At 37.0% G+C, this 27,379-nt stretch overlaps 1 protein-coding gene across 3 annotated transcripts in view; it reads left to right on the top strand.

The window, feature by feature from the left end:
- LOC120532703 (synuclein, alpha interacting protein) overlaps positions 1 to 27,379 on the top strand; it is a 243,708-nt gene that overhangs the window by 183,936 nt on the left and 32,393 nt on the right. For all 3 annotated transcript variants that reach the window (XM_039758998.1, XM_039758999.1, XM_039759000.1), the window contains exon 5: positions 24,216 to 25,069. In XM_039758998.1, the coding sequence (XP_039614932.1) occupies positions 24,216 to 25,069 (854 nt within the window). The remainder of the gene's footprint in view (positions 1 to 24,215; positions 25,070 to 27,379) is intronic.

Genomic DNA, 27,379 nt, shown 5'->3' on the forward strand with positions numbered 1-27,379 from the left:
ATACAGTAGACAAAGCCGTCAAATACAGGCCTAATTTATATAAATATGAAACATGGTTCCTAACTTAGTTACTATAGCATAAAGTATTCATTGCACTGTTACGTAAAGTTTCTGGGGCTCTCCCTGCTACTGAAGTGGACTAAAATTGTACAACAGCACCACCCTTTGGTCAACATCTACCTTCAGCTCACTTCTTGAATGGTGCTCTGAACACCTTTCACAAGCAGATTACCTGAACTTACTTTAGAAATCCTATGTCTCAATTTCTACCTTTGAGCTGCTTCCCTGCAAAAGGATGTTTACTGAAATTTATACTTATTTAACCTTTGATATTTTAGCAGCATTTGGTTGTAAATTATTTTTAGCCTATACTAACAATTCACTTTTCAGTCAGATTTAATTTGTTGGACTCCTTTTCTTGCTTGTTCAATAAGTATTTTAATTATTTTATTTACTCAATATTTATGTAGCACCTTTTAAAATTGGAGGAACAATGTGATAGAGTTAAGTTGCCTCTTCAGTGCATGTGGGGTTCTGTCTGTGTACAGGACTGTCCATCTTTGCATGATTTCTACTCGCACCCTTAAGCCATGCTGTTAGGCTGGTATGCCTACTACACCAAAGTCTTAACCTAAGCAATGATAAAACACAATCACTTGCTAGGTACAAATTGCAATAGGGATATACAAATACATATTTATTTTTTCCAAAAAATGCAGATTTTTTTTATAAATCCGAAAGTGCTTCAAAACATTTTGCCACTGTGTCTTTAAGTCTTAAGTCTCACCTTTGAATGATAAAGTTTATCATTATAAAGCATGACATAATGTTTCTAGTAGTGTCACATCAAATCTGAAACTTCTTCTTGGAAAAAATGCTTGTATCTTTTTTTTTTTTAATTAAGTTATAGAGGTCACCTCATCTAGCACAATGAGTTCTGTCATGGTGTTCTGTTATTGAGGTTTGGGGAGGCATTTGGGGTCCTAATGAATCCAACCTCTCTTAAAGATGTGCCTTAGATTTGAAAGTGCATATTTATATAATGTTCTGTAGTAGATGCTATGAAGTGCTGATCGTAGTTTTGCTTAACTTATAGTCTCCACTTGAACCACATCTGGGAAGAGCTTATCACCTACAGTATCTATTGGCAGGGTTTCTTAAACAAGTGATGCCTTGCTTGACTGCTGTATGCTTTAAGCCCCAAATCACTCCCCCCCCCCAGACTGTCCCACTCCTCAGATGAAATTCTAGATCAGACTAACAGGCTTTAGCAGAGGAACTTGCTGCTGATGTTTATGTTATTGGTTATTGAGAGTTATATACTTAAAGGCAAGATCCAAAATGGTCTCCAATTGTTAAACTTTTAAGATCAAGATCATCACACTCCCTCTGTTTAATTGATCTTAAATGTTTGCATTGTCTGTTACTTGTAATGCCCATTGACTTTTAACATATTTTGTCTAATGTATCAATTTGGATTAATAGTTTGGTTGAACATTGTGGACGCTAGAAGCATTGTTGCCCCGTTAAACCAACCAGACAGACGTCCTGGACACACATTTAAAAGCACCAAGAATAATTCTTTAATAATTTCTTCAATAAAGTGTACAAAGCACCGCACGCTCCACAATTCACAAATCCAATAATAATAAACAATAATCAATAATCACAATAATCCTCCTCTCCACCCAGCAGCTCTGTCACTCTACCACCCAACTCCGGCTCCACCTGCTGGGTCTCATTTAGTCCTTTAAATAGTCCTTGACCCGAAAGTGTTCCTTCTCTGAGTCAAGTGCCACCTCCTCCTTCCTCAAGTAGCCCTGGGTCGTAATGACAGTAGGAGTCCCCAGGTTCCTTGTAAGCTCCCCCTGGTGGAACCCACAGTACCCAACAGGGCTGAAGAACCGGACTCCATGTCCCATGATGCCCTGAGGGAAACCGGGGAACCATTTCTGTCCAGGGGAGCTGCCATCTAGCGTCCCGGAGGATATTGTGCCCTGAAAAGGCTGCTCTTCCTCCTTCTTTCTGTTGAGGGACGTCCCGGCCAGACTGGAACGCCGGCCGTCCCTCACAACATATATATGGTGTTCAGGCAGCATGACAGAGTAAGAAAGTACATTTCATGACAACAGTTTTCTGTTTCTTTCACTATTTTCTGCAGCACTGCCAGGGAGATTTTTCTTAGCTTATTTTACTATAGAAAGATGACAACATGTCAGTAGCATATCTAAGTGTGCTTTGTATTTTTAGCATAAAACCTGCCAGATGTTACTAATTGGGCAATCTTGCATTGAAGTCTTATTTTCCGATTTTACGATTGATCGATAGCCTACATCTCAGCTTGACATTCTTAGCCCATCTGTTTGAAATTCCTTGGTGTGCCATATTTGTGTTTCTGTAATTTATGGTGCATTTGTGTCCACCCCAATGACCTTAAACATTATGTTATTTGCATTTAAACAGTTTGATATTTTTAGACCAGCGGTGTCAAACTCAGTTCCTGGAGGGCCACAGTGGTTGCAGGTTTTCATTACGACCTCTATTTTTTCTAGCAGTAACCTGTTACTAGTGCTAACGGAACATTTTGTGCTGCCTTGACTTTAATTACCTTACATTTTAATTGCTTCATTTTTTCTTTAATTAACAGCCAAACAATAATGAGATGCACAGTGAGCAAACAGATGACTAGGCTCACCTGTGTCTTTCATATAGTATTTGTTTCTATAAAAATAAAAAAATTGAAGGTCTGAGAAACAATGATCTATCGATCTTCTCTGGTCAAACCAGCATTTAGATGTTAACGTCAGAAAATCGAACATTTTTGGAAATGACAGATATGGCAGAATGACAGCAGTAGTGATGGGTTGTTTGATGCAGAGGCTTTGAAGTGTGCATTGGTTTAAAGAAGCACACTGTGTCAAAACAACGTATCAAAACTTGCATCAAAATCACATTATCAGGTTACCGGTGACGTCTGAAGCTTAGAATGTTGCTGTAGCACCAGGTAGGGGCTGAGTGCTATAAAGTTTTGCACTTTCCTATGTACAGCACTATAAAACAAGATGTGAAAATGCTACTTTTGATATTGAACTAAATATAGACTCTAGTACTGGAATAAAGTGACCTAGAGTGTGGGAACATTTTGACATAGTGTCTGACTATAAGTCAGATACTTTAGTATTCTTCTGTTGTGGAGCTTGCATCTGTCATTAGTACTATAGGCACATTCCCTATCCCCCTTATGCACTGCTTCTTTCACTTTGCCCTGTCCCACAAGCACATCCCTAACTGAATATGATTCTCTTTGCCCCTTAGATCTAATATTCCCCAAACACTGGTGGAAAAATATTAATATTTTAACCTTAGATGGAAAAGTTGTCACATAATTAAGAATCAGTGGTGGCTTATAATGTATTCATAAAATTTGCTTTAGGACAACATGTTTAAACATTTTTTATTGTAGAAAATTGTTGTACATACTAACATGTATATTTATTTCAGCATTTTAGTGACAACATGATTATCATAAGATCAAATAAGTACACTGAGAGTCCTTCAGGTTTTAAAGCACTTGACAGACTGAAGCTATGCAATAAACAAATAGTTGCTTATTTCTTTCACTGTCTCACACTCATGGCTGCTATAATTTCTTAAAGCCATCAGATGTCACTATTTTTAAAACTACTCATCTTTTTCTGGCACTGTCAGGGTTGAAGCCTCAAAAGCTTCATGTGGCTTTGTTCACCCATCACTAGGGAACACTAACAAGCTATATAATTAAATAGCAGGTCTCATTAACATCTAAATGGAGGCTGATTGGAGTAAAAATGCAGGCCCACCAGGACTTTTAAAGACCTCTGAGTTAGCAGATCATCTTTTAACTTGTGTTGTATCTCTTTATTGTAAGAAAAAATCGGGAGTGGTCTCCCCTAGAGTTACTTGTATACTCATATATGGGGATAGATATTTGAGGAATAAACTGCAAGACAAGGACTTTATTTTTACATTATGTACATTAAAGAACCATCAACAACAAATCAAATTAATAATATATTGAAATATTATTATAAAAGTAAAGTTGAATAAATCAAACTTTGAAGCTGCATGAATAAGAGGTAAAGTACCACTTCCTGTTAAAGGAAATAGCCCAAAAGTTGATAGAAATCTATGTTTTGTACCTAATACTTCTATGCAAAATTTGGTTGACCTAAGTAAAAGAGTACTCAGGTGATCGTGTTTACACAGAGACACATGAATAATTCCAAAAATGGTATTTTCTGACTCAGGGAGGTAAAAAACGTCAAGATTAATCAAAATTTTTAAATTAAATTTTTGGAGGATTCCAAACCAATACGAGAAAGTAAAAAGCAATAAAGCAAGTGAATTAAAATTAAGGCAAAAGAAGTAACAGCTTACAAATTAAGAAAGTGGCTGAAATGAAACCCTGCATCCACTCTGGCTGTCTAGAGATTTCACAATCCTGTTTTAGACAATTTCATATTTACCGGTAACTCATTTTTTCTTGATTGATTTATACAAAGATCAGTACTAGTCACTGTGTGGGAGTGTTACTCCATGAATGGAGCACATTCAATGATGGGAAATGTGGAAACGTAGTACCACCTAGAGCACCAATTAAGAGTCACAACGACAACATTGTAACAACAAAAAAACAATCACAGCATAACCATTTTATACTTAGCTTGTATTAAATCATCACCAGTGTACAATACACATCAGGCTATGCTGGGACAACTGCAGCAGTTAGGTGAGCTGTTCTGGGTTTTCTTGCATCCTCTTCACATACTGTTAGCGTTTACAGGTTGAAAGATTACAGAGGGCTGCAATTCAATTCATTCTAAAATGGTAGCTCTTTTTATAACTTTAAGATAATACAGTTTTGACAGAATACACAAATCAGTGTTTAACTAGGGGCTTTGCTCCCCTTTGACTAGAAGTCTCAAAACAAATAACTTTCTCTGCATTTCTCCTGGAAGCGCCCAAGAAAAACTTTCTCACACAGTTATACAGCATAATAATGAAAAAAGAATGCATAATAAAAAGAAAAGCAAGCAATGTAGCATAATAATAATAATAATAATTATAAGTAGAAATAAAATATATGCTGTATATGAAAGAATAATATTTATTAAACAAGTCATGCATAAGAGTACAAAACTTATTAATACACAGAGCAACAGTTTTGATTAAACTTCACTGCCATCTAAATGTAATATTTCTTGTTCCAGATGACTTAATTCATTGATATTAATAATAAAGGCTTGCTTTCATATCCCCGTTATTGTTTCTATAGTCTGCCTGTTCTTTCTTTGTCCACAATGTTTTTCCTTTGGGCACTCTACTTTCTTCTGATCTCTGCAATTTAGATTAAACTTTCATGTGTCCAGTGGTTGTCTAGAACCACATGTAAGGCTGTTTCTTATTTTGCTGCCAAGATAGGCTCTGGCTCCCTGCAACCTTTTGTTGGAATACATGTGCTTGAAAAAAAGAATTATTTCTATGCGTATTTACTTGTATCACTTATGATTGCACAGGGAAGAAAAATATGTTTGTTCTCCTCATTATAGCTGTTGTATTTCATTCTTTAATTTTTGTCACAGTGGTTGACACAGAAAATGACTCAGTACAACAAACTGTGCTTTATTAACAATACATGTCATCCAGTCTTTTCTCATTAATTTAGGAGAAGCTAAAAAGAATGCAGCTTTTATGTTTGTCATGTGCACTGTGGCTCCTTGACAAACTGGGACTCTAAGTGGAGTCTTCTTCTTGGGCATCAAAATTTCTCAACCTGTAAAAACCTTAAATCCATTACATTAGTATTTCTTATAACAGCTTTAATTTAAACAAAACATATATAAATAAATAATGACTTAAGTATAACTTTTTGACTTGTTACATAATAACTGACTAGTAAGCAAGAGAGGCTGTGTGTTGGTGAAATTTACAAACATATCTTCTATGCAGCAACACTCTGAGCACTTAATATGTTGACTGACATTAGTAGCCTCTATAAGTCCTGCGGTCTATATAGTGGAAATAAATAATCTTCAACCATGTATTAGCTAGGTACTGTAACAGCAGATAATATCTGTTAAACACCCAAAATCAAAATTATTGCACATAATGCTAATGCTACTCCAGTAAACCACTAGCTCTACTAAGTGGCAACTGATATGCCATTAGTTAACTTACTGGAAGTCACAAAAATGTAGATTTTTTAACATATCTGCAAGTGAAACATGAGCTGCTTCTTCATGCTTTCATTTTTTCTATTCTGTTCTCCTAATTAGCATTGACTTGAATCCAACTCTCTGCTCATTAATGGAAAATTATCATAACAAGTAGCTGTCAAAGGTGATAATCTGATGCTCATAAAACAGCAATAACACCATTAGGTGAACCTAATCGGTCTTTCGATCATGGGCCCCAAGCACAGTGTGTCATATATGTAATGGAAAGGCTGGCTTTAGTCACATGTGTGCAGAGTTAATTTACTGAATCTGCTAAGTGGTACCAGCATTTTTATATGTTTTATTTAATTTAAAAATCACCCATTTTCAAGGAAAATAGTTTTAGAAGAAACATTTTAAGCGCAAATGCATTAAGCTGTAACAGCATTTCCTTATAACAACACCGTTGTGATAGGAGCAAACCTTTAAGAACCACAATTGTAACAAATCTGCAATAAAAGTAACATTGTCAAGGCAAACCTCTAAAACTGGATTGCAATTTACTGTGGAAAATGTTGAAGGAAAATAAAATGTTTATTTATAAAGTAAAATTATACTAGTTGCTTAAATTATTCCATTTAAACAGGTAATAAGTCTGTTAGCAAATCTGCTTACCTACATAGCTTTGCAGTATTTTATGCATCATATAGGAGGTGAATTGCTTTTTTCCTAGTGATTCAGGCTGAAATAATTTAATGCATGCAAAATACTCCATACTTCTGTTATTCTTAGAAATATGTCAACCTTGAAAACAATAATCCTAAAGGATCTGCAGCCGTTTCTGAGATGTTGAGGTAGAACACGACACAGTTTGCTGCAGCCCATCTGATGCACTCGTGAAGAAAATGAGGGCTCTCAAAGAGTGCACTTGAACCTGCAAACTTGTTATATTTTCCAGGACTATATCATTATCTTCCCCACTAAATCACAATTTAGAAATGGGGCATAGGGTAACATTTGTGGGTTTAATGCATTATTAATGAAATCTCAAATTACATTTGGATAAGCAGTGGCCAAAACCTCAGAATTTCCAGGCAACATATTTAAACAAATGCCAGGTGGTTAAAATATCTCTTTAAATTAATATAGTAGTGAAAATATGGTGAACAGAAAAGAAGGATCAAATTATGGCGGGAATGGCAACACACTGGTGCGTTGGTTCAGACAGAGGAATTACAGCTTTGGAGTTCTGGGTTCAAAACCAAGCCTGACATCTTGATTAGGAGTAAGTTCATCACAAGGCACCTAGTGTTGTGTAATTGGATGGGACATTCAGTGGCAAATGATGTGGGTAGAGTGGTCCTCCAGAATCATAGTGGGGCAGCAGTTTTATAAGGCTATAGAGTTGTAGTACATGCTGGAAACACTGATGCTAGAGAGTTATGGGACTTCTAGAGGAAGTCATGATGTTAATATAATGATGAAAGGCAATAACAGATGGGAATAAAAAAGGGTTGTTTCTGCTTTGCTCCCGATGTCTGCTGAGATAGGCTTCTGATTCCCTGTGACCCTGCTCAGCTTACATAGGTTTGAAAATGGATTGATATACATACTGATAAAAACAAATGCAAATAATTATTCAAACATTCATTCCTGACAGTATGAAATTTACTCCATTTGAGTTTTAATATAAAGACCATTGTACAAAATATTCCATCTGGCCATTTTCTGGACCCATTTATTCCAAAGAGCTGTGGAGCTTGGGACCTAATCCAATAGCATTGGACACAAAACAAGAATCTGTCAGGAATTGGGGGGACAAATCAAATCATCATTAGGCACACTCATGCACACAACCACAACTGGGTGATACTGAGCTACCAATCCACCTAATGTGGTAATCTCCAGGATGAAACCAGACTACACAGAGAAAACAGAAACTATATACAATTTCACATAGAGAGTAACAAGACCCGGATTTGAAAGGACTCTGAAGTAGTGGAAAATTTCTAATAGATGAACCACCATGCCACCTACAGTGTGTGCAAAATCTCTTTAAATACATTTACCAGACTGGGAAATACACATTTCTCTTTTCCAGTAACCTTATGGAAATGTTGAATTTTGTGGGAACTATTCCTTTTACAAAATAAGATTAAGAGGTGACATGACTGAAGTGTTTAAAATTATGAAGGGAATTAGTACAGAAAATCAAGGCTGTTATTTTAAAGTGAGTTCATCAAGAACACGGTGACACAGTTGGAAACTTTTAAGGGAAAAATTCATACAAATTATAGGAAGTTTTTCCTTACACAAAGAACGATAGACACTTGGAATAAGCTGCCAAGTAGCGTGGTATACAGTAAGACTTTAGGGACTTTCAAAACTCAATGTTTTTTTAGAAGAACTAAGTGGATAGGACTGGCAAGCTTTGTTGGACTGAATGACCTGTTCTTGTCTAGATTGTTCTAATGTTTAAGGGACATTGTATAATGCCTTCTCTCACTTATAAGAGCCCATCACCTATATATGGGCTTATGAACAATTGGGGCAGCTGCAGAAGTTCATAGAGTATGATATGTTGAATAATCTTTTGAAAGAATAAGAATATACTGTAAGTTCATAATGTGTAATCTCACTGATGTCTGTGTAGGAAATGGCACAAAGTTTTTATGCATTTATTGGCAAGATCTGCAAATAATGATAAGCTGCTCAAATAAATATTCACTTAATTCTGTGTTTCTAATCAGCATGTTACAAACCAAAAATCTTACAATTATTTACTTTTTTCAATGTAAAAACACTCAAACACTTTGTAAGTAGTAAGGTTAATAGACCTCTGCACAGTGAGCTGGTAGTGCTCATCGAACCCACCACTTCATGACTTCAAGTCCAAGGGTCAGTGTAGCCACTTTATAATTTAGATACATTTTCTATTAAATTTAGAAAGAGGGTTTTAGTGTATGCTACAGAGGGATGTGTTAAAGCTCACCCTTCTCATATAAAGAAATGCAGCACAGTCATTGCTTTTCCTAGCAGCAATTAAGAACTAACAACTTGTGTGATCTTCTTTTTTGATTCTTCCCCAACCTGTTTGAGTCACTCTTGTTCTTATAACAGTGATTTATTAAAAAAGGGCTCTTGAAAATACAAACAATAACAAAGCCATTAAGCAATTTTATAATTAATTAAAAACTGTGAAAGCTTTGAAGATGTCTTCACCTTCCTGGGGTTTACTGCCTGACACACGTGTTTGCTGTTCATTATACTCTGGCAGATAATCCTTTTTTGCTCCTCTGCTGTGTATCCTTCTTATAATGAAGGAAGGCCTGTGAATATGCTAAACCGCTTTGTACTTTAATGAGCCATCTTAAACTTTGGGGGAAACGAAAAAAAAAAAAATCTAATTTAATTTTCCATTTGTGGCTTAGCGTTGCCTCCTTCACACCATGATCAATGAATTACATGTGTGGCATGTTTAACTCCCTCGATCTAAATATCCAGTTGGTGATTTGCCTTGTTTGACAGCTGTCCAAGAATTTCACTTAAGGTGGCTTGATTTCACTTTGCTGTGAAAATGAAAACCAACAAATGAGTAAGGTGTTCTGATAAATGGCCGCACAAAACTGTGGGTGAAAAATATTGCTGACAGACGTCAAAACACAGAAATGTGGCTTTTTCTTTGTACTTTTGGTCTGGCCAAGACCCCCTGTTCCGAGTAACTGATTGGCTTTAATTAGATTTCCAGTCAGCATAGCTTTAAGGAAATTAGTTAAACAAAGTTAGAACAGACAAAGAAGTAGCCTCGCCAAGAGAAAAATAAGAACTTTAAGGCAATAAATTCTTCAATCTTGTCTATCTCTCTTTACGAATTGTGTAGTTATTTTCATCAAAAGGGTGCCAGTAGTAAGCACTGCTCTTCAACAACTCTACAGTCAAGGGTTTGAATTCCAACCTGGGCACTGTATGTGTGGAGTTTTCTTGTTCTCTGCATGTCTTCATCGACATTCTCTATTTTTTCCCCCATACTAAAGATAGATTACAAATTTACTGGATACTCTAAACTGACACCATGTCCTGGCTTGTAATGCCTGATGCTGCCAGGATAGGTCATGACTATTTCACAGTAAAAAATAAAAAAAAAAAACGAGGCAGCAATTTGCTCACACTTTATGTTTGGTATTTAGCCCCATGTTTTATTGAGTAAAGCAATTTTAATTTCTTGTCATACAAATGCATCAGGGGGTCTCTTTCCAGGCTTTACTGAGATATGTAGTACTGCCCCAAAGCAAGAGGGGGTGCTGTCACAAACATTGTCACCTGTTTTGACTTCACAGTTCAAAGAAAACACCCACTGAGAACAACTGTGTCTATCTATCCCTTCCAAGACAATTCCTTTATAGCCACACAGAGGACGTGGCTGAATTTGAATCGAGATAACCTAAAAAAACGGAGGAAGGATCCACTCAGACAAGCAATGATAATCTTAGAGAGAAAGCAACTGCCAATGTTTTCTGTTTTACAGTACTATTGCACATTCATTTTATTTTCTGTTTAAAACAATTAAATGGGACAACCCAGTTAGTTTCCCAACATTTCTTCCTTTTCCTTTGTTTCACTAATATTCAACGACAGTGCTAAATGCATCCAAATAAATCAGGAAAAGTCTAATATTGCAAATTTAGCATGGTATTGTCACAAAGGTGAATCATATAGACTCCTGAATTTTATTTACAATATGTATCATATGCTAAATTACACTAAAACATTAGGTACTATTTACTTCAAGCAATCTTTATATCGTAGATAATTATTACACCTCTACAGCTATTTAAAAGCTTAACATTGCATGGTAGGACCATCCATCCACCTATTTTCTTAACCTGCTTAACCAAGGCATGGTCACAGGGCAGCTGGAGTCTAACTCAACAATCATGGAGCACAGCCAGGAACAACACATGGACATCACAAGGTGAACATGAACACACCTAACTATCTAACCAAACTAACTACCTAACCTACTTGTCTTTGGACTGTGGGAGAAATATGGAGCACCCAGAGAAAATCCAAATGGGAGAACATACTGTATAAACTCTGTGCAGGGAGCAACTAGGATATGAACTCAGGTCTCCTTAGTGTGAAGCAACAGTGCTACCATTGCACCACCATACCACCCCATCTGTGGTTATGCTTACCTAAATATTTGATCTAAAAATGATGAACAATCTATTATTATTTAATGCCCGTCCTAAAGAGTATATCTTGTGGCACAGTGATAGCACTGCTGTCTTTTAGTAAGGAGACCATTTGGTCTCTATTGTGGAGTTTAATGTTCTACTCATCTCTGTGTGGATTTCTTTTGGGGGTTCTGGTTTCCTCCTACAATCCAAAGACAGGTGGGCTGATAATGCTAAACTAGCCACAGTTTGAGTTTATAAATCAGTTCATTCTGTGATGGTGGGCTGGTCCCCTGTTCAGGTGTTGTTTCTGCCAGTGTCCTGCATTTGTTGGGATAGGTTTCAGCTGCACTGCACCCCTGTTCTGGATAAACAGGTTAGGAAAATGGATAGTTTTACCATAAAGTCTTATGCTTATAAATAAGGCTGAAATAATTACCTACAATAGGATAATTGTCAGATGTAAATATTACTTTATATCTTTGTCTAATTCATCATGTGATACAAAAGTAAAATATGCTCAAAATATTTTGGTAGTCTTAATCTGATTTATATTTGTGACTTTGACATGCTAAATTTTAAATATTAGTTAGACTCTGTGTGTTTGGATGTATTTGGATGTGTTTAATATACTAGGTTTGGGTTTTCCTTACTCACTGAAACACAGTGCTAAATTTGTCCAGATAAAATGGATGCAAATTGCTGCCTCAGAATTTTTTTTAAGTTAAACAATAGAACTTATTTTATAGAGTAAGCTCAATATAATATAATACAATAGAATATAAGCTCAATGAGAGCCAAACAGTAGCAAGATTCTTTGCAAATGGATTTCTTAGGAAGTGGGGTCTAGTGCAGGAGTGTCAAATTCAGATGCTGGAGGGCCACAATGGCTGTAGGTTTTCATTCCAGCTACTTTCTTAACTGGTAACCAATTACTGCAACTGATGGAACATACTTCTCTTACCTTAATTTCAAATGACTTATATTGAGTAGCACATACACATTAGTAATGATTACAAGACAAGGCAATCGGCTAACTCAGGAGACACAAACTCAGTTCCTTAGATTGACATTTACAAGTATTTTTCATACTGGTTTTTTAGTGCTCCTGCTTTTCCTCAACAAACACTTCTAGAACTGTTGATGTTCTTTTTTCTCAGACCACAATCAAATATGTTGTTTGGATGAGAGTGGTCCAATATTTCTGAGGCCTTCACCAGGTTCTTTCCAAATATTTTATTGAAATCGATATTGTATGATGGACACAGCGCACAAGGAATCATAGAAGCTGGTCTTCTCTCAGGGCTCTTTGTATCTCATTATTCTTAGTCCGTTGGTAAAAGAAAAAACAAACAAATAATGACTCTGAATATTAAAAGCAAGTCAATTAAAATTAACAGAATAAATCTGTTCCATTAACATCAATAATTTGGTAAAAACCTGCATCCAAAATCTGTTTGACATTCCCTTGGTCTGTTGGCTAAGGCATTCAACTGTAAACCCAAGGTTGCTGGTTTTGGTCATACCTATGTACATGTGACCTGAGCCAGTCCCTTTAACACTAGAATTACCTAAGCCTATGACAAAACTCGTAAATCCATCTCACCTTAAATCCCTTCGCACCTCTCCGTCAGTGTCTTTTGTCTTGTAAATTTGTTGATAAGCAGCAAGTAGCCCGCTATCACATCCTCCTAATGCTGCTGAAAATTTTCATAGCTCAAGCCTTTTTACCTGTGTGTCAGTTGCTTAGAGTTTTATTGAGTAAATACTATATCGTTATTTGGAACAGATGCATTTCATGTGTGTTCTGTGTCTACAACAATCTATGCAAACACATCATTAAAACAGAAACATTTTTCATGTTTAAGTAATAATTGACAAAATGTAGACATGGAGCAAATAATGAGTGAAGCCTGAAGTCCAAATATCAAATAAACACTTTCACAAAAGGTACAAGTATAACAAAACAAGTGAGCTTTTATTCAAGAATATAACTGCAGAAAAAGAACCCATGTTACGGTGTGACATTGACACGTCTTTAACACGACTGCTTTGGTGGCGTAACAGTACGAACAGCTGACTGGTAATCAAGAGGTAACGAGTTCGATCCCACATGACTCTGTTTTGAGAAGTGAACTGTTCTAATTCTTACTATTTTAGAATAAAAACATAAATTTGATTTGAGTCTGTAACAGCCGGTGTAAATGTATGGTATTTGTAAATGTTAGCGTTGCTTTTTTTATTCAGTTTCATTCTCCCAGTTATGTTCACACTCCCCCCGATCTGACACTGCTGTTTTCACATAAAGACGCGCTATAGCAGAGGTGAACTCAGATGATGACGAGGGTTCTACATTGGAGAAAGAATGCACGTCACACTTTTGCCATCACTGTACTTTGTATACAAAAGCCAGATCGAGTGTTATTTACCTTGATTTATTTACTTACTTCCTACAGCGTAAAGTCACATGTACAGTAGTATGTAGAGCTTCCTGTGTTTGATCGACACGGGCATACTCAAAAAGTACATGTGTAATGCCACAAAAAGTGTATGCTGACACTTCAGTATGTGAGTAATGGTGCGAGAATGCAGTCAGACTTCTTTCTTGGGTACATACACTGTCCAGATCTAAACACTAGAGTGGGGAGTCGCTTGCGTACTGAAGAGTCTATAGCTGCAGGAGGAAGCTGCCATCGCAGATCAAATGTTATTTACCTATTTACCTTGATTTATTTCCTTATCTTCCTACAGCATAAAGTCACAAGTAGACTGCAGAGCTTCCCTTGTACATATACAAAGTACAGCGACGGCAAAAGTGCGACGTGCATTCTTTCTCCGGTGTAGAGCCCTTGTCATCATCTGAGTTCACCTCAGCTATAGCGCATCTTTATGTCTGTGTTAAACTGTGAAAACAAAAGGTTGTTAACAGTTACAATCCATCCTAATCCTGTAAATTACCTTAAATAAAAGCTTCAGCCAAGTGTGATATAATTTTAGGTTAGGAAACAGAAGTAACAGAGACAACTAATTTTATCTAAATGGGTGTTTGGGAGCTAAAGAGTATTAAACAAACATCCTGCACATGCTAAGCTGTCTTCTTCTAAAATGTATGTCCTGAATATTAAAGCTTCCTTGCTACTCCTTCTTTGTCCTGTGCAGTTCTTACAACATCACTGAACATCGCTGAGGTGCACAGGGATGCTCAGAATAGTCACTGCTTACGAGTCAGTGGGCAAATAGTACTGTGTCTGCATCAGTTCAAATAACTCCTTCACCTCAATTAGTAGCGCAACAGATTGTGTAAGAATTTCACTGTATTCTGTACATGTGGCAATACTGATACTATAAAGCTCATAATAGTGATAATCAAATGGTAACGTATGGCAACAGCGAAGAAAACAAAACTCTTCTTTTTTGATTTTGGATAAAAGGAACTATTGAGGCTGATAGTCTCTAAGGAAAGGCAAATGTAAGTCTTTATGAAGTAGGCCAGCAGGCTGCCCAGTCTGCCCCTCTGCTTTTTTCTACAATGTAATCCATGTTTTTGTTGGAATACAACAAAGGCCTGGCTCGAGGTCCACCACAAATGGTGCTAATGGTTCCCATTCACTCTGATGTATCTCTCCAAATCCAGGAGGAAAAAAATTGCTAACTAAATTTTTCTTAGTCTTAGCATTTTCTGTGCCTAACAACCACCAGTAAGTGCTCTGCCTCAGTTCTACTTCTGCAAAGCATTTAGTCAAACTCTCTAGCCTTCTCTCTCTTTTTATGATTAATATCAGAATCATGACCAGTAATTGAACTTTATTTACCTCTTGATTGTGTCATTGTCTTACAGCCAATTGACTGAATTGAAACTTGCATAATAGTAACCTGGCTAGTTTATTCTACATTATTACTACCTTCAGATGTAAAGGAGACCACACACGCATTACTTTTGTGTAGTAGTTTTTGTTTGTTTTTATGCTTCTTACAATAAGGAAGTAAAAGCTTAACATACTGCAGACTGAAATAAGGAATGAGTAACATTTCTTATTTTTCACTGTACAAAGTGAACCAAATACACTTTGGTTAATTAAATAAGGCACAAATCTGATTTACAATAAAACATCAGCCGCAAGGGGTCTCTCAGAACCATTCTGAGAGCCACAGATTGCAAAATGTCAGCGTTTATTTTTATCTTGAACTTTATGTAAATGGAAGAAAGGAAACTAAAGAATTACAATCAACAATGTATTTAAATTACTGCTAAAAGGACCTTCAGATGGAGTGCTACAAGTATTTTAAAATAAAACATCAAAATAAATTTAGCTTTTTACTAGATAAGAAAGGCTTGGGTTCAGTACATTAAAACAGGTACACAGAATTCAACTGTTTGCTAAAAACACAAGTGTGGTGGGAAATTCATAAATAAAATAAGATTTGTGTAAATTTTATTCATAATATCAGGATAATAATAAACTTTAAGATAGATAGATAGATAGATAGATAGATAGATAGATAGATAGATAGATAGATAGATAGATAGATAGATAGATAGATAGATACTCTGACAAATGATAACTTGTGAACTCCTCAATAAAGCTTGCAGGAAATGTAGATGTCTGAATACTTTATGTATACTTTTAGATTGAAACAGTATGCTTATACATATATGTAGATATACTGTATATATATATATATATATATATATAAACAGCACACATACACTATATATATACCAGTAACGACGCACTGCACGATGATGTACAGTGAATTCACTTGACTTGAGCATTCATAGTTTTCATCCTCTTTTTCTTTACGTTTAGCATTCGTTTGCTCAGAGGTTGATGTGCTTGCTGCTTCCTGAGCAGCTCTTCTTTTCTCCACCATAGTGGCCCGCTTCTTCTCTTCTTTCGTCTGCATCTTTTCGCATTAAAACTGATTACTGTAAGTCAGTATTTGTGTTGCAATTATTTAGTACGTTTTCCTGAATTTTTCACTTAAGCTGGCACTTAAGTCTTCAATCTGCCTCAAGAATGATTTAGATATGAGGAGGTAGGGGAAGTGACGGCAAAGTTGGTAAGGATAAGAACGGCGCTCGTATGCTTGTGTTGCACGGCCACCCTTCTGGCCGCTGCCGAGAGTTGATTCTACAATAAAATAAAAATAGTAATAAAATCACCACCCCCGAAGACAGACAGTAGAGGTCATGTAATATATGTGTACCAAATTTCAGGTCAATAGGTTAAAAGGTTTGCGACCTACAGGTGATTTAAAATCCGACAGACAAATGAACAGCCACGGTAGCGTATTATATAATGACAAAATGACAACCTTACTGTTCAAATAAAAACTTCATGTTATCATGCCAGTGGGGCAGTAGGAAGCTGGGTGGGAGGTGGAGGCTGGGCATGGTTATAGCATTTTGGGCTGGTGGGTTTCTTTTGGGCTGGAGGAGAATGTAAATATTTGTCAGGTGATATTATCTAACGCTTAACCCCTTCCTCGTGTACCTGTTAGGTTAAACTCCTCAAACAGGAGTGGGCTTTTGCCTCACATTTATCTGACATATGACAATAAACTGAGACTGGAAGAACAGACAAGAGGAGGCCAGAAAGCTTTTTGGAGTTAGAGCTAGGCAAACCTGTTTAATCTGCTCCCAGCATGCAAAATAACCAAGGCTTTTTCAGTGGGAAGTTCCTTCAGTGGAAGGTCTGTCCTCACTGAGAGTCTGGTCCAAAAGAACAACACCTTCCAGAGATAGCTTGTTCTTATGGCGTCCAAGGCAGAATAGGCAGAGAATTTTCTGTGGGTTGTGGGCGGGGCTAAGCATCTTCTCTTATCTGCAGTGGAAAGAGAAAATACAGTTGGCTCCAGTGCTTCTTCTTATCCTGGAATGATAACACTTACCTTGTCAGAGCCAGGAAGGTGGTCCCCAAGCATACACATTATAACAGAGTAGTTAAGGTACGAATCTGTTACGCTGACCTGTGTAGTAACATTGTCACAAACCACTGAAGAAAACTGATTGATTCATTGTAAGCTACAGTAAAGGTTCTGTGCCTCAACTCATTAAGTTTAGTTTTTCCACTTTACAGTTGCCATCATTGTTGTATATATAGTATTTAATGCTACTCACTATATAAACCTATTATATAGCATGATAATACTTATAATAATGATTAAAATTAAATTAGGGTACCAGTAAAATAATTCAACAAATAATATGTATAACATGGGTAGTATATAAGGTGGTATATGAAGAATGTAACATGAAGTAATAGAGTTTAAATTTCTTTTCAAGCTGTTTCACTTGAAATATTGTCAGAATCGTTTAATGTTAGGTAAGTTAAACTTGTTTGGTAGCAGCAATAAGTGTTTTAAAAGCAGTTGATTGTCTGCTATCTTATGTTTTCAGAGACATAACTTTCAAATTATAATTCTTTCAAGTTTAATCCTCAGAGATCCTCTGTTATTTTCATTACAGTGTGCCAACTGACTTTTAACTTGCACTTTCCTCATTGCGTGTCTTCCAGAATGCAGTGACTCGCCCTAAAGCTTTGAAGGTATTAGCTACAAAGTCAAGTCCACAGAAAAAGTCACAATACACAGGATTTCAAGTGGTTCTGTATACTGTTCCCTCTGTTAAAGTCTAGACCTGTCTGTATGAAGAAAAAAAAAAAAAAATCCCTGTATTTTGAAGGCCCAGACAGAATTCATTTCCATGAAGTCTTTAATGGTTCCTGTCAGAACAAAACAGCTGGGAAACATATGGCATTCATTTTCGTATATCACTTGGAAAGAATTTAACATGTAAATAAAACTAACATAAAAGTACTCTCTTTTGTAAATGCTTGAATCACATACAATGCTTGGTGTAGTGTACGTTAAAGTGATTAATTTTTTTGCTGTAAGTTACTTTACATTTTACCTGCTATTAACAAATGAAGGTGTTTAAGTGCAGAGCACTGCCGAGGTTCTGTAATTCTTGCGGTGATGTTGTTACCACTGTTTACTTTGCAGGTGGCACAAATCATTTTATTTTCAAAGAGTATTCAGTGTCTGTTTTAGATTAATGCTTTTTCTCCAGTTTACAGTCCAAAAACAAACAATAATTACCAATTTACAAATTGTTATTTTTCTCTTTATGTTATTCATTTTAATTTTTGTTCATTAGCAAACTGGTGTCCTGTTCTGGGTTAGATCATTGTGACCCTAAACAGAATTAAGTGATTTCAGCAAATCATGGGTGACAGTAGTCTCACAGTTTCAGAGTTCTTGTTTCAAATCCCAGGCTGAAAACCGTCTGTGTGGACTTTCTCCCTGTGGCTGCACTAAATTTTTGTTTTATTTTCCCAGGTATCTCACTTTACCTCCCACATTCCAAAGCCATGTAGGTTAACTGATAACTGTAGTTCTGCACTATATATACTGGGGTTAATTCCTACCTTATACCCAATGCTGGAACTCCAATGTTCATCTACAACAATGTTGTACTTAAATTAACTAGGATCAGTTATGATAGATAGATAGTTGGTCCTTTTAATTAGTCTGTTGATGTGATGTTACCAGCCCAGCATGCCTCAGCATAGAAAATCACACTGGCCATCACAGAGTTGTAGAAGAAGTGAAGGATGTCACTATCCACATTAAAGGAACACAGTCTCCTAAGGAAAAAAGGGCCTGGTCTGCCCTTTCTTATATAGTTTCTCTGTCTTCCAAGAGCAGTCCAACCTGTCATTGATGTGGACCACGAAGTACTTGTAGGAGTAGACCACCACTACCTCCAATCCTTGAATATGGACTGGCCATAGAGACTCTAGGCTGATGTAAAAGTCAATAACCAGTCCCTTGGTTTGGCTGATGTTAAGACACAGACAATTCTCTTTGCACCAAGAAACAAAGTTCTCCTCCTGACTCCTCAATACTGTCACATCCCCTTTCTCAATACACCCCTTAAGTGCGAAATCATCTGAGAATTTCTGCAAGTGACACAACCTGATGTTATATTTAGAGTCTGAGGAGTACAGAGTGAAGAGAAAATGAGACAGGACTCTATCTTTTGGCATTTTTCCTCTCATCCATATCAGAAACATAAATAGATGAGGGAAAAAAATGAATGGTACAGACATAACTGTTTGTATTTTATAACATTCACTCACAGATTCATTCAATAGCCAGTGCAAACATGCAGGAGGCCGGAGTCTATTCTGGACGGCATTGAGTGTATGGCATCAGCCAGCACATGTGCCAGTCCATCGGTTTCATGCAGGGTCAATTTAAATCTGCCAATCAAATTACCTGTATCATTTTTTGGGGGTGTGCAGCCATTTAGACACATCAATGTTGAGTACCTTATAAATAGGCCCTCAATCATTCTTGAAAAAGTAAAAAAGAATATAGTGATCATAACTATGAAATATTCTTTCATTTGTGGATTTTTTAAAGAAATAGGGTAGCAACTCAATATGTTTTTAGGGAAAGCATACTCAGACCATGATAGTAAACATGTCAAGATTAGATATGCCTTCTGAAAAGCCAGTTAAACAGAAAAGGGAATCCTCGATATAAACACAATCATTTCCATTTTGTCTCAGTGCCATATAAATATGTCATCTCTGTTTATATGGCTCTAGTAAACATCTCCCCTTAACACATCCTTTTGAATCTGCAGCCTGTTGACAAGAAAGAGAAGAGGCAAGTTAGCCATATAGTTCAGTCATGATGTCCCTGTCATGCTGTCATGGAATTTAAATACAGGCTTACATAACTGAGATGGAATGAAAGGTTAGAAGTGTACAATAGTGAACATTGCTCAGGCATGGAGCAGAAGTGCAGTCTGGTCTGGTGCCAAATGGTGACTGGGCTAAGTAATAATAATATTTCATGTATACCATTGTCCAAAGTGTCCTGAAAGATTATTATACACAATTCACATATATATTTTTTTTAAATTGGAGCATGGGAGGGTTACATGACTTCCTCTAGTATACACAGCAACTGATTTATTGCTTAGTTTGGTTAAAGGTCCAGTAGACTACCCTGCACTATCATTGGTTTTGCTGAAATTAGTAATTACTGAATCCCTTTTCCTGTAATCCTAAATTGTATAAAAGATACATTTTAACAGATGGACGAATCCATCCTCTTTTAATTAAATGGGATTTTGAGTCATGATGAAAAATACCTGCAACCTAGGGATACCAGATTTGAGCAGGAGTGATTGTGACAATTCATCCCATAGTCTACACATCAAACATAGAATATTTGATTCTTGACACTTTGACAGTGTATCCAAAATCACTGGTTCATGGCCTGTAACCAGATTCTGTCCATTTTAGAACAAAGTAGCTATTGGTAAATACTCATTGGTACTATATAAAAGCATGATGAAGAACATTTTAGAGCTATTCTCCTGTGTGCGCCAATCTGAACTTTTACCGAATTAAAGTTTCTGCCTGACTGATGTGTGAAGTCCAAGACACCTGGCATTGGTTTTACTTTTTATCTCAGGATCAAGACCACGTTTTTCTTTGCTGGCACATTATGACTACGGCCACGCAAATTGGAAACATTTGTCTACTGGACTTGTTTTCCAGAGGGCTTTTCTTGTATTTTATCATTAAATGTTTTGAAGTTGAGAAAACAAATGTAACCATTTCAAATACCTGAGCATTTAGGAGACGCATATTTTAATAAGCATTAACTTTATTCTGACCCCAAAAAATAGCTGAGAAGCTGTGTTGTCCAAGAATACTACAGCAAAATTTTTAAGCAAGAAAACAATATTAGATATAGCAAATGTTAATAATTTCAAGTGTGTAAACTGTAAGAAGGAAATAAATTAATTTAGCCATAATAATTCCTACCACTTTAAGAGCTGGAGTGAGTATAAAACTTATAGCACATAAAATAAAGGTAAAAAAAAACTGAAAAATGCTAAATGCACCTTAAAATAGCAAATGTGAACAACATATTCTTTCAGAAAGTTGATTGGTAAGTGTTGCAATTTCTTTTCTTTACTATTTCATATTTAGATATCTACATTATAGGAGTTGTTTCAGTCCACTTCTTTGGCACTGTGAATACTTTTATCACCATTTGGCCATCTTTAATGGTTTCTTCTGCTGTCATTGTCATTTTGTGAAGTGTTTCAAGCTGTGTTATTTGTAATGACCACGTCCATTGCATGTGCAGAAGTTGCCAAAACTTTCAGCAAAATCACATTTTTCATATTTATGATCATACAGCATCAAGTAACTCATCTAAACTGAATGTAAATGTTTTTTCACTGAGCATTTTTCACAAGTGGAGTTAGGGAAAGAGTACTAGGCTATGAACTGACACTCACTGGCATTGCTTTTTGGATTTAGTTGTGTGGTTTTCACGTTTGGTTTCTGATGGTCTTTTCTGGTAGTCCACACCTTGTTTTCCACTATTCCTTGTCTTATATTAATTTTCCGATCTTCCTTTAACACTAGAATTACTAGAGTCTACGAAAAAACTTGTAAATCTGTCCCACCTTAAATCGCTTCTTAAAATCGTTCACAGCTCTCCACCAGCGTCTTTTGTCATCTAAATGTGGTGATAAAATCAGGCTGCAAGCAGCCGGCTATTCCATCCCCCCACTGACTTAGAACGTGCACGAACTTCTTCCAGCTCATGCCTTGATTGATTTTCTGGGAGTGAAGTGGAGTTTTAGAGTGGAAATAATAGATCGTTGTTTGGAACACATGCATTTCATGTCTATTCCATTTCTACAGTAATCTGTGTAAACACATTGTTAAAACAGAAACGTTTTTTATATTCTACTAGTAGATGACAAAATGTAGGCATAAACTCTATAATGTATGAAGCCTGAAGTATCAAAGAAATGCTTTCACAAAAGATACAAATCTAACACAACAATTGCGCTTTCCCAGTCGGCAGCTGATTCTATTGCGCCATGGAGGCAGTCATAATAAACGGGTGTCAATGTCACATGTTAAGTCGGCTTTTTGTTTCTGCAGTTATATATTTGAATAAAAGCACAATTGTTGTGTTAGATTTGTATCTTTTGTGAAAGTATTTGTTTGATACTTCAGGCTTCATACATTATATAGTTTATGCCTACATTTTGTCATCTACAACTAGAATATAAAAAATGTTTCTGTTTTAACAATGTGTTTACACAGATTACTGTAGAAACGGAACAGACATGAAATGCGTGTGTTCCAAACAACGATCTATTATTTCCACTCTAAAACTCCACTTCACTCCCAGAAAATCAATCAAGGCATGAGCTGGGAGAAGTTTGTGCACGTTCTAAGTCGGTGCGGGGATGGAATACCCGGCTGCTTGCAGCCTGATTTTTATTAGAACATTTAGATGACAAAAGACGCTGGTGGAGAGCTGTGAACGATTTTAAGAAGTGATTTAAGGTGGGACAGATTTACAAGTTTTTTCGTAGGGTCTGGTAATTCTAATGTTAAGTGCTTGTATTGTTCACTGCCTCAAGTCACAAGTGTGCATACTGAGATTGACCGTTAATTGTTTCTGTTTTTAACAGGAGATGGTAAATCAGTTATAATTTAAAAGTGTGGTGGTGTCACTATCTAAACATGGGTTCTTCATGGGCTTCCTTCCCCCTTCTAACATATGTGCATGCTTTGCTAATTGGTGGTTTTAAATGTCTCTGTCTGGGTGGGTGTCACTTCGAGCACTTCAAGGGGAGTAGTGCCCAGGCATGACTGATGCAAATTGCAGGCACAATACTCTTGGGATAGATTTTGTGTCCCCAATGCCCTAAACCTGGATTAAACAGAATTGAAAATTGAGTAATAAAAGTTGTTTTAAACTGTTATATTTTATCATGCTTTATGAGTGATTTCCATCCTCTTATAGCTGATTCCAAGGACTCCCTTGTTTGTCTATCTCTGTCGCTGTCCCTAAGTAAGTCTTATGTGCATTGGTCTTATACAGGCAAACCCTCAATGATTTCATGGATGCTGCTCCTGTTGCAATACATTTTACTGTTCTGATATTAATTCTCAGAAAAATCTGTAGGAGCCAACCCTGAGTGAATTTGTGCATTCTGTTCCTGTTGTCACTGTCTACAAGAAAGTTTGCTGTTCTGATATTTAAGTCTATTCATTTTATCTCAGGGAGGCATGGTGGTACAATGGTTAGCACTGTTCCCTCATAGATCAGTTCACACTTTTGGCCACGATAATCGGCCCAGCACAGTTGGCAGTTGCTTTTCAAGACCTCAGAACATTTAGGCAAACACTGCCCATTATAATCCTCTCAAAACTAATTCACTTTCTCCTTACCTATTGACTTCAATGCATTAAGCCAAATTTGCTGAAATTCCCAAACCTTTCCGTGATTTTGCTGAACTTGAGATGGGGGTAAATTCAGTGGCATTCGCTCATCACTATTAGTAATCAATCCACCATTGTTAGCCTGATGATAATCTAATCCTAAACCACTTTAGCAATACACAGACCACTGATGTAGTAAGTCTCAACACAACTCTTGAACAGGTTGCCAGTCCACCATAAGCTGACAACACATGTGCATCATGGACTAATTAAACAACACCAAATTCACCAAACCTGCATGTCTTTGGACTGTGGGAGGAAACGCAAATGGAAATGGGGAGAACATGCAAAATCCACACATAGAGCACACGGGACATGATAATTGGACTCCTTTTTGTGAGGCTGCAATGCTACACTGTCAAAAGTGTGTGCTATTTAAGTCAGTGTTTATCCATAAACAGAAATTCTCTGAAGTGCCTTTCCTTAAAGTTTGAATTTCTGTGAATGTAGTTTTGTGCATAATGGCAATTTTTCTGATTTCCCTCCTGTTTTTGTTTTAGTTTCAGGCACCAACTGGAGTTGTGGTATGTTGGCGCTCAACAACAGCGGACTCAAACCTACCGGCATTGCAGATGTTTACAGTAAATTTAGGCCAGTTAAAAGAGTTTCACCTCTTAAACACCAACCTGAAGACACCGAACTTGAAACAGACAGTAAAGAGCAGGATCAGAAAGTCGACAGCCACAAAGATGACCCTTCTGAAAAGCTATATCAGTCCTGCAGTACTTGTCCCAGTGAAGGACTTGGGTTCAAAAGCAAAGACGGGGGGTGTGGCCTCTTATTTGGTGAGCTTGAACATTATGACTTGGATATGGATGAGATTCTCGACGTGCCTTACATTAAGTCGAATCAGCAGCTCTCTTCCTTATCAAAGGTAGCAGGAGAGAAAAGAACTGTGGGTGTAAGTTCCAATGACAAAGGTCATAGCAACAAGACCTGCTCTGTGATCAGTTCCGAGAATCTGCCAGCCAGCATGACACAGTTCTGCGTTCTGGCCCCTGTGAGAGGCTCAGAGCTGAGAAAAGCACAAGCCATTGTTGCAGACCAGCACAGGCACACGGCAGGAGGATTAGAGCTGCCTCAGAGTTTGCTTGGTTGCACCTCCCTTCTTGACGCAGATGCTCAGGCAAAAAACTTTTCAAACAGAACATTTGCAGATCCTCTTGGTCATAAAGCCGACAAGACGATGCCTAATTGCCAACCCAGGTCGTTTCAGGTGCAAAATTCATTGGTGGACGGAAAGCTCGATGAGAACAGCAACAGAACTAGGACCAATCTGGGAGAGAAGAGTGAGGATGCGAAGAAAGTGAAAAGTATACTTAACATTGTCAGGGAAGGACAGATTTCATTATTGGTAAGTGTTCACGAAGTCGAGGCATTTAGCAGTGGATGTTCAACACTATCACCTGTATGTCTGATAACGGCTCACTCGACAGCTTTTAGCATGTTATGTAGTAAATGATGGGAACCTAGTATTATTATAGCAGCAAGTGTTTATATTTTATATTATATGTGTGCTGGTGTTTCACATTAATTTTTTAATACCAAAGCACATTTAAAAAAAAACAAGGAAATCTCTTTCCAAGCATTTTGAATTCCTTTTTTGCATCAATATGCAGAAATTAGCATAGTTTGTAGAGCCCAGTGCCCTGCAACAGAGGAACTATTGTGGTGTCCTCATTATTATTCAGCCATGTTTTGTGACAACTTGTTGCTACGGTATTCATTAACTGAGGTTCACACAGCTTTGCCAGGCCCCTTTGACCCACACTGAGGCATTTAGTTAATTCCAGCTCCCTGATCAAACATCATGCTAATGCATTGCCGTGGAAACCTGAAGAGACCCTAGATGCCATCATCTGTCGGCAGGACTCCATGCGTTTCGTTTTACGGGCCAGAGAGAGAGAGAGCACTCTAAAACAAGCAGGTCTCTCCGAGTTTTATGGCTATACAAACCTAAATATTCATGGATTTACATTTTTTAGACATATTAACCCATTAATTGAAGTTTAATTGGCATTATGTGATTAATATTTCCATTTGCCCCTTAGCATTGGGCACGGTGTTTTATTTTGTTAGTGCAAACCATGACTTTCATCTGTTTTCCAGCAACCAAATCCAAAACATTTTTGAAGCTCAAGTACTGCTGCTATTGAAAAATTTCTACCATATGTAAGAAAAAATAATATTTTAACTATTTTTAAGCAGGGGTGACCTGACACTTGGTATTGTGGTTCTTAGCTGTACAGTCATTTGTCTGGTGTAAGACCTGCAGAACAAAAGAGCTGTTTACATACTTCAAAAATGTAGAGATGTGATAATTCAAGGTGAGCATCTTGATCATGCAACCATTAGCAGAATAGAGGATCAATTCCTCTGTAAGACTTGGTGGGGAAAAAAATTATCGTTATTTTAATAAACTGAAGGAAGGGTATAACAGTGACAAGGTGGTTAGCACTGCTGCCTCACTTCTCCAGATTACCGACATAGTCTTTGTGGAGTGTGGAGTCTTTGTGTTATTTATATTTATTCTACTTTTCAAGTCCTGACCACAGATCTTCAAATTGGTTTTGTGTAAGTGAGTGAGTGTGCCCTGGTATTGATTACTGTCTTACACCCAGTGTTGCCAAGATGCACTCCACAAAGCTCCACACTGAATTAAATTGAGAGGGTCAGAAAATGGATGGATACAATGCAGAGATTTCTTTCATTTTTTGCCAGGTCTTTTTTACAATTGTCTTACATATCTCTTATCTGGCAATAAACAACCTTTAAATTGAGTTGAAAAAGAACATAAGCAACCTGACAAATGAGAGGATACCCTTCAGTCCATCACACTCATTTGCTTAGCTAATAAGCTAAGCTGTCTCAGAATCTCATCCAGACACCTCTTAAACTTCGTCAAGGTTTCTGTTTCAACTAAGTGTAGTTTGTTCCTGGCTCCCACAACTCTTTGCATAATGAAGTTCTTCCTGGCTTCACTCCTGAATATACTTACCTTTAATTTCCACTGGTGTCCATGATTATGTGATTCACCCTTATGCTGAAGGAATTCTGCTGGATTTACTTTATCAGTACCTTTCAGGATTTTGAAGCAGTGGATTAGGTCACCACTTAGTCTCCTCTCCTTCAGACTAAACAGATTTCATTATTTGAATCTGTCAGAGTACAACATGTCCATAAGTCCCAGGATGTACCTGGTTGCTCTCCTCTGCATAACTTCAGGTGCTGCTATGTCCTTTTTGTGTTGTTACAAAATACTGTAGTACCACAGACTTGCATAAGAAAGGTTTGGATTGCATTCTTAAGTTGGAGATTTTCTCGACATTGTCTAGTGCAGATAAAGTTGATTTTCCACAGTGAATTGAGGATGCCTTGTATGAATGGATGTGAATATGTCTGTAAGTGTGCCTTGTAAAGTACTGTCTCACCATCCCAGGCTGTTTCCTGCCTTGTCAGTGTTCTGACCCTACCTATGACTCTGTATTGGACAAGTGAATGAAAAAAATGGAAAGAACGGATCCCTTCATTAGGTAGCTATCATCACTAGTAAACTTAGTGGTTGGCTCCCTTTGTAACATATTACACTAATTTTTAGTTATTCACCATTCAGTACTTATTCTGTTTCAACAACAGATACTGGCAAGATTAATCATTCATGTAG

The sequence above is a fragment of the Polypterus senegalus genome, chromosome 7 (assembly GCF_016835505.1).
Source record: "Polypterus senegalus isolate Bchr_013 chromosome 7, ASM1683550v1, whole genome shotgun sequence".
In the NCBI taxonomy this organism is placed as follows: Eukaryota; Metazoa; Chordata; class Cladistia; order Polypteriformes; family Polypteridae; genus Polypterus; species Polypterus senegalus.